This window comes from Prionailurus bengalensis, chromosome A2, assembly GCF_016509475.1.
Source record: "Prionailurus bengalensis isolate Pbe53 chromosome A2, Fcat_Pben_1.1_paternal_pri, whole genome shotgun sequence".
Classification (NCBI taxonomy): Eukaryota; Metazoa; Chordata; class Mammalia; order Carnivora; family Felidae; genus Prionailurus; species Prionailurus bengalensis.
Genome location: NC_057348.1, coordinates 89435279 through 89444335, shown reverse-complemented (window position 1 = coordinate 89444335; position 9057 = coordinate 89435279). Strand labels below are relative to the sequence as shown.

The window sequence follows — 9057 nt, the reverse complement described above, 5'->3', positions numbered from 1 at the left end:
TTTGATTCAGGTTTAGTGGTGATTTTCACACTTGTGTTCCGGTGGCGAACCCACTGAGAAAAAACGATTAATTTTTCAAGATTTTCTTATGCAATAGTTGTTTTAAGCTGTGGCTACACAATAGTGGATTAAAAAATTAACAAATTATTCATGTATCACACGAGCTTAAGATAAAAAAACATATTTGAGATGGGCATAATTTAGAATAATGCAGGAAAAAGGCTAGGGCATGACAAGAAGGTTGCTATTTAAGCAATTTGAGAAAATATTTGACAAGGAAACCATGTAGACATCTGGGGGGGGGGGGAGAATTTTCCAGGCCAAGGAACAGCCTATTCAAAGTACATGAGAAGGAATATGCTTGGTGTGTGATTAAGAGTAAGTGGTCAGGGTCAAATAAGCAAGTAGAACAAAGCATAAGAGGGGATCAATTCATGAAGGTCTTACTACACTCTATGAAGAATTTGGCTTTGGGATGCCTGGGTGGCTCAGTAAGTTGAACGTCTGACTCTTGATTTCAGCTCAGGTCATGATCTCACGGTTGGTGGGATTGAACCCCACATCGGGCTCCGCGCTGACAGTGTGAAGCCTGTTTGGGATTCTCTCTCTCTCTCTCCCTCTCTCTCTCTCTCTCTGCTCCTACCCCACTTGCACTTTCTGTGTGTCAAAATAAACTTTTTTAAAAAGAATTTGGGGGCGCCTGGGTGGCTCAGTCGGTTAAGCGTCCAACTTCAGCCAGGTCACGATCTCGCAGTCCGTGAGTTCGAGCCCCACGTTGGGCTCTGGGCTGATGGCTCAGAGCCTGGAGCCTGCTTCCGATTCTGGGTCTCCCTCTCTCTCTGCCCCTCCCCCACTCATGCTCTGTCTCTCTCTGTCTCAAAAATAAATAAACTGAAAAAAAATTAAAAAGAATTTGGGCTATTCACTTAAAATGAGAGGCAAAACCAATGGATAATTTTGAGACGGAATTACAGGATCTGACTTGATGTTTTGATAAAATGACTCAGGTTGTTGAGCTACTGACAGGTTACAGAAAGTCAAGGACAGAATCTGGGAGGGTTGTTTCAAGATGTATTTTCTACTACCTTCTGACTTCCAGAGTAACTGCTATGAGGTCTCCTGTCATTTGACTATCACTTCTTTAAGATAATCTGTCTCTCTTTACTGACTTTTAAAAAAGTCAGAATGACCAACATAGAAAGGAAGAAGATTACAGAATTTGTAGAAAATATGGAGCAAGTAGAACTCACACACTGCTGATGGGAAAGTAAACTGGGATGACTGTTTTAGAAAATTGTTTGGTGGTATCTATCAAAGCTGAACAGAATCATTCCCTGTAACCTAGCAGTCCTCCTCCTAAACATATACCCAAAATAGACATGTACAAGTGCTGATTAACAGACATGTACAAAAATAATCATAGCAACATAGTCCTAAATAGATCTGGACTGGAAACTGCCAAGTGCCCATCAACAATGCAATGCATACAAACATTTTGATATATTCATACAGTGGAAATAATGCAACAAGAAGAATGAAGTTTAACAGTAGGTACCAACTATGTATCTAACCAAAATAATGTTTGTCTGATTGAAATGCCTCCTTTATACACTGAGCACCTCCTACTTTCTTTTTTATACCCTAAGATGTTCCAAACTCATCTTGCTCTCTCCTTGACATGCAATCAACCATTTATTTAAGGAGCCTTGGTTATTTTATTTGAGGATGGCTTTAAAAACCAACATCAAGAAGATTGGGGTGCTCATTTGTCCCATGATCTCATTGCTTCTAAGGTCTTTTAGAGAAGTTTCTTCTCTACCTTAATTATTGTGGTTTATCAACATCTTCTTTTTCCAATGGGATTTAACCATTTAAAAATGTTCCTTTTCATTGGTAACACTTGTAGGCTTAAATAATACTTGGTCTGATAATATAACTGCTACCCCTACTTTCTTACTGTTTCTATTTGCCTAACATACATTTGACCATTCCTTAAAACTTTGCCTTTGTAAATCAATTTCAGCCTGCTTCTTGAAAGTAACATAATTGGGTCTTGTTCTATAAACAAATGGAGTATCTTTATTTTTTTTTAGTAGGTAAGCTAAGCTCGTTCCCATTTATTGTTCTGTCGGTATGTTTGGTTTTATTTCTGTAACAAGATTACATAATTCAGGTTTGTGTTTTAATTTATGCTTCTTTATATGATTAAATCTTAACTAAAAACTATATTTTGGAAGGTTTGTATCTTTGTTCTAATTACCTTTGTATTTATACCCTGTGAATGCCCTTTAAAAATTTTTTTTAATGTTTATTTACTTTTGAGACAGAGAGAGACAAAGCACGAATGGGGGAGGGTCAGAGAGAGGGAGACACAGAATCCGAAACAGGGTCCAGGCTCTGAGCTGACGCGGGGCTCAAACTCATGAACAATGAGATAATGACCTGAGCCGAAGTTGGCCACTTAACCAACTGAGCCACCCCGGCTCCTCAATGCCCTTTAGTTTCCAGTTTTCATACTCCAACTTTTAATACCTGCTTTGCCCAATTTTAGTGGCATTTTTTATTTCCTATTTATTGCCTATACATGTGTCAAGGAGTATACTTTAATAGAATGGTATACATCAATTTAAAAAGAATTAATGCTCTCATTCGAATTCCTTCTTTGAATCTTGTCCTCCCATTAAAAAAAAAATGTACTATGCCACCCTATATAGAATTTGTACATTAGCAGTCCATCCCATCCCCACTTTTTATCATTAAATTTAAATTGCATATATTAAACTGCTCGGTATCTGTCCTTTTGTTGAAATTTCCCCAGGCATCTCTTGTTTTAGTGGAGCTCATTCGAGTTTCCCTAAGAAGGTCTCATTAGTCAAGAATCCCCTAAATTCATAGATGTTTAAAACTTTTTCCATAACCTTCTTATTTAAGGAATGTTTAACTAGATATAAAATCCTTGGTTCACACTTTCTTTTAATGATCTTTTGCATATCCTGCTCCATTACGGTCTTGCTCTGAATGTTGCTTTTAAAAAAATTGAATATCACCTTCATCCTTTTGGCCTTGTAAGCTATTTGATCTTTTTTGGCTAAAGAACTCGAATATTTTTTTCATCTCTATCTTCAAAGTTTAATAGTTTCACGAGGATACTTCTAAGACTTAATCATTCTGAGATAATTTTCTCCTATTTGCCCTTTAATTTGTAGGTTCGGGTCTTCATTTATTTTTTTTAAAGATACTCAAAATGGTATTTTAAAATCTTAGTTATATTATTTCTCCCCAAGGGATACCGTTCCTTTTCCTTTTCTTTTTCTCAAATGCTATGTGTTTCAAAGACAGCCAATTCACAATGCAAGAACTTAAGTTTCTTCTATGAAAATCACGCTGTGATCATTCAGAACACTTTACTTTTAAAAAGTATTTTTACTATTACAGCTGTCAGACTCTTAAGGGCAATGGTTTTAGGTTAACTTTAGATCTATTGCCCACTCCCCTGTTCTCCCTTCGAGGGTTTCCTCCCCCACCGCCCCTCTCTCCCTCCATCCCTTTCTCTCCCCCTCTTTCTGTCTGCTCTCTTCAACACAAAGCCTTGCAGCAGGGCAGGATTAAGATATAGTGTCCACTGGGATCTAATAACTTCTCTACTTATCCCCCCCACCTTTTTTTTTATTTTAAAGTTTGAGCATGCTCCATTTTCAACTTATGAAAGCAAAAAGCATGACTTTAGTACATTCTCTGTTCTTTTTCTTGTTCTTTTTAGTTTCAGGAGGAAATATTGGGAGATACACACCTAGGTAGTTACCCTTGTGTTATCTACCTGGAGATCTTTTAAATATATTCTGTGATACAAAAGTAAATCTATATACAGTTTCATTTTTTCTCTTTCATATCAAAATGCAATCACACTATGCATAGTATTATGTATTTTTTTAAGAAAAACTCTACATTTATCTTGAAAATTTTCCCATAGCACAACTTATCATTTATCATGTATCTAATGGATATGTTGCTAAAAATTTCACATGTTGCTCAATCAAATACCTATGAGGAACAATAGGATTAGAACAGTGTCCTCAGTATCAATGGAACTTACAGCCAGAATCCTAACAATAATTACTAAGGAAAAATACTAGTACAGGTAAAGACATGGCAGATCATCAAGTAAGGAAGCACTGTTACAAATACATGATCTTAAATTGTGAAGAAAGCTCAACAGAGGGGGTGGGAAGAAGAGTTGATGCTATTGAACTGCGGGGAGACTAATGGCGACCACCCGCTAGCACTTCCAAGTCCAAGCTTGAGGCAAAGAAAGGAAGAACGTGGAGTGGATCTGCATCATGTGCTTGTTGCCTTCAGCTGACACTGTTGCATTCAACTGTTGGTGCTTGTGAGCACAAAATATTAAAATGCTGGGAAAATTCTCATATAAACCAACATGCAGTCCACCCAAAAGTGATCATCACTCCTCTAGTTTCTAATCATATAGGACTTTATTTGTATTTCATCAATAGGCTGTATTCAGTTGCATCGCACGCTCTCTCACACACAAACGAGATGCAATTTCAAAAGACTATCCTGCGTCAGCTATTTTTAACCTCATTTATAGAGGTGTCTAAGATCATGTATTTTTTAATTTTTTGACATTAAATCATTTTTGAAAGAGAGAGAGAGAGAGAGAGAGAGAGAGAGAGAGAGAGAGAGAGAGAGAAACAGAGTGTGAGCAGGGGAGGGGCAGAGAGAGGGAAACACGGAATCCAAAGCAGGCTCCAGGCTCTGAGCTGTCAGCACAGAGCCTGACGCGATGCTCGAACTCATGGACTGCGAGATCATGACCTGAGCTTAAGTCTGACACTTAACAGACTGAGGCACCCAGGTGCCCCAAGGTCTTGTATTTCTAAGGCTCTTGTGTATACTCTATTCAAGTTGGGTTTGTTTTTTTTGTTTTTTGTTTTTTTTAATTTCTGACCCTGGGTTCAGTTTTCTTATTCCATTTGTGATGCTTCCCATCTTCTTAGATTGAATGGTTATCAAGTCCCCCATTTTTCTTTTTTTTTAAGACTTATAATTTTTGTTTGAAGCTTTCCAGTGGCATTTTTATTGCAATAAAGCCCCTGTCGATTATATAATCTCCTTAAGTATTCAATGTGCAAGTATTTGTATAATCAATGTAACTATCAATAAAAACACTTTATATTCCTTTTAAGGCTACCAGCTTCCAGATTCTGCTAAAAACAAACACCAAGACAGACCTCACCATGTAACATTTTGGTTAGCAAATTTGGTTAGAGATTTTGAGTGAAACAACCAATATTTGAACTTTGGCTGTGGCGTTTACCAGCTAGGCAACTTTCAACAAATAGCTTCAGCTTTTTGATCTTCAGTTTTTACAACATGTATCGATTTTATGGGGTACATTAAGTGTGAGTAGAGATGTTGACAAGACTTCATAAATGCTGCATTTATAAATGCACTGCAGAGAAGGTATGTCCAATCGCTTAGTTATCTTCCCCTTGTCAAAACTGTTAGAGGATGTGTATCAGCAGGACTCAAAAGTTAGCTAGAAAAGAACCCTAATGACATAAATGGGATGGGTCTGACCCGAGCATGGGTCATTGCTAGATAAAGTACTCATTTTTTAATTTTGGCTGGTAGAGTTTGAGCCTTAGAGGAAAGGAGACCTGTCTTGAAGCACACTTACCATCTTGCAGAGAGTCAATTATAGCTGTCTTGGATGGTGACGAATGCCTTCTATTACATAGTAAAACGCGGAGTGTGAGTGAAACTAATGCATATGACACCACACTGAATGGAGGAATGTTATAAACATTGCCTATGTGCTTCCGAATCTACTGTAGAACCCAGAATTCTTTTGTTAATGTTAGCCAACCACAAACCTAAAAACCTATTTAGGAAACTGAAGACAGATCTGCAAGTCAAGGATTTCCTGAGTCAGCAACCCTCTGTCACCTCATTGGATTGTTCATCTCCTAAGACTAACAGAGAGCTTAGTGATTTTGTTTAGTCAGCCTTGTGGTTCAAGCTTCCTTCTTTATTGGCACCCCTTCGTATGATCCTTGAACACAGGCCTAAGGATTACCAAGTACTACCTAATTTTCTTTTTAAAAAGATAGCTCAATGTGATGCTGACCTTAGTTTTGGGGATGAAGACTGAAATTTCCTACAACTTTATCATCAGCGGTAACTGCCAAATTTCACAAACCTTAACCATAATGTCTTGACCTGCTTTCACATCATTATCCGTCTGCCCAAAGGATCTTAACTTTTTTTTAATTAAAAAAAATTTTTTTTTTACCATTTATTTTTGAGACAGAGAGAGACAAAGCATGAACGGGGGAGGAGCAGAGAGAGAGGGAGACACAGAATCCCAAGCAGGCTCCAGGCTCTGAGCTGTCAGCACAGAGCGCGACGCGGGGCTCAAACTCACGGACCGTGAGATCATGACCTGAGCCGAAGTCGGACACTTAACCGACCAAGCCACCCAGGCGCCCCAGGATCTTAATTTTTGAATATTGATTTGCAAGTCAACTATTTCTCTTCATGTTTCCCACAGGAAGTTTCTGTACACCATGAATCCTAAGACTCCTACGTCATCATTTAAAGTCTAAGCTTGCAAACCTGATTTTATTGATACTCATAAACTTCTTTTCAGATGGCTGGATTACCTAGATGTGTCTGTGTCTCTCCACAAGATTTCAACACACCTATTCAATAATGTAACTGCTCTAATGTTAAGAAAAACTACTGAAATTACAGGGGTTTTATTAACACCTAGCATTTTAGATTGACTTAAACTATGTGTATTTTAATATAGTTTACTCAAATTGTATCATTTTCCAGTATACACATATTACACAGGCTTTCCTGTAAATATAGGTCTTTAAGTAGACACATGTTGAATGCTATATTAAGTCATACATTTCTTATCTCGTAAGTAGGTCAGGATACACTTGAGACATGGATTGCTAATATAGATAAGCCATTTGTACTCATCTTTCATCCATTCAACATGTTTTCTAAGTGCTTCCAATATACAAGGCATGCTTTTTAGGCTCTGTGGATACAACACAAGAAAATAAGTGAAGAGGGGCGCCTGGGTGGCTCAGTCAGTTAAGCACTGGAGGGGAGTTAGAGCCCCATGGCCGGCTCTGGGCTGATGGCTCAGAGCCTGGAGCCTGCTTGGGATTCTGGGTCTCCCTCTCTTTCTGCCCCTCCCCGACTCATGCTGTCTCTCTCGCTCAAAAATAAATAAAACCTTAAAAAAAATTAAAACAAAAAGGCAACAAGTGAAGAAATTTCCAACAAACATTTTAGGAATGATGGGAGAAAGTAAGTTAACACACATGCACATACAAACACGACACAATCACACAGTCACACACCCCGCACACAAACGCATGCTATAATTAAGAAAACTGGAATGGTAAGAGATGTGGATGATAGGTAACTAAAACAAAAATAGTCTTCAGGCCCCGGAAATGGAGTCCGGGGTTGCAGGGTGGTCCGCTCCTAGCATGCCAAGGTGCTCACCCCAAACCCAGTTCCTCTGCCGGCATATCTTCCCCCAAGGAGCGCGACCACAGCTATGCCCCCATCCCTCATCCCCCCATCTGGTGGCCACAGAAGTGTTTGGGCAGATGTGAAGGCTCTTGCCTGGGTCTGCCCCTCACCGAGGCCTTGGGCAACGGCTGCCTAGGAGGGTCAGGAGCTGGGCGCAAGGATCTGGGAGGGCAGGAGAGGGGTGGGCCCAGCAAAGCAGGGGCCCAAACACAGTGGCAGGACCGGCCACAGAGCCCCGAGCGGGAACCGAGGACCAGCGGGTTACCATTGCCCAGACAGGGCCCGCGCCCCCCGTCCACTTACGGAATTTAAAACCAGTTTCCCCAAACCATCATGTGGTTTCCTGACCATCGACCCAGGCAGGGTCTTTGAAGCCTTTGTCTTAGAGCAAGGGAAACAAGCTGATTTTGACTAACGGGTGCTTCCTTCAGTGCTGGGAAGAAAGCCAGGAGCTGTTTTCTATAGAATGTCACCCAGGCATCCCAAGAGATCAGAGGAAAGCTGCTTATACAGCCTGGTGCTCTCCCTGCAGTTCCTGCTGCTATCATGTGACCTCTTTGTCAGTTCCTTCTCAGAGCCACCCTGACTGGCCCCTGTCGTTTAGCTTTTTTTTTTTTTATTTTATTTTTATTATTCAGGTTATTGCAATCCTTTCCCTCATGTTCTTCCACACTTCATCTTCCAGGCTGGCCTGGCCAACATTCTATGCCCTAACTTCATCCTCACAGCTCTGTTCTTTGCTCTCAGCATCTCCCTTCATGTCTGGGTCAGGAATTTACCCCGCAAAGACTCCAACCACTTGGTCTGGACAGAGGGACTTCAAACATTGTTTGTATTCCAGAGACTAACAGCAGGGACTCTGGGTGATCCTCGCTTCTCCCAGTACTCTTCAAAACTGCAGGAGGAGTTCACGCAAGTTCAAGGGTGGGAGGGAGGCTGGCTCATGCACAGAAAGCAGCTTAACTTTCCTAGGACAGGCTCAGGACTCTTCTATTCAGCAGTCATGAAGGAAGCTCTTCCCTCTTGCAAATTCAAGTGCTTCCCAGTAGACTTCAGTGCATAACCCTCCCTGGCTTCCTCCCTCAGTTCTGCCCCTTTTCCTGCCTGCTGGCTACCCCTCTTCCTCACAGAAGGCTGTGCGACTTTATCTTTGGGAAGCTGTCACTTAGCCTAGTACAGGAGGGGCTCCTGGCACCTGCCTTCTTTGCACCAGACACTAATTAATGACTGAACGTTGGAGAGTGACATTTCTAAGCTCGTGACTGATCACACTATAGACAGTTTGATTTTATACCCAAGACACTTTTTTTCCCCTTTTTATAAGGGAAGCAACGGATTTCTTTTTCCATAGAAAAATAGTTGCTCAATTGAAAAATCAGCATTAGAACTCTTAAGTTAAAGTGTTGACGCATAAACTAACACTAATTTCTAAGTCTCGTTTTTTTAAATTTATTTTTTCTGTTAATAATTTTACAATAA

General features: G+C 40.1%; 1 protein-coding gene across 1 annotated transcript; it reads left to right on the top strand.

Annotated features, from left to right (window-relative positions):
- Window positions 1–8044: 8044 nt before the first annotated feature.
- On the top strand, window positions 8045–8641 carry LOC122488249 (transmembrane protein 138-like). The gene is given in 1 exon segment (XM_043589491.1): window positions 8045–8641. A coding segment is annotated over 1 exon segment (597 nt).
- Window positions 8642–9057: the final 416 nt, after the last annotated feature.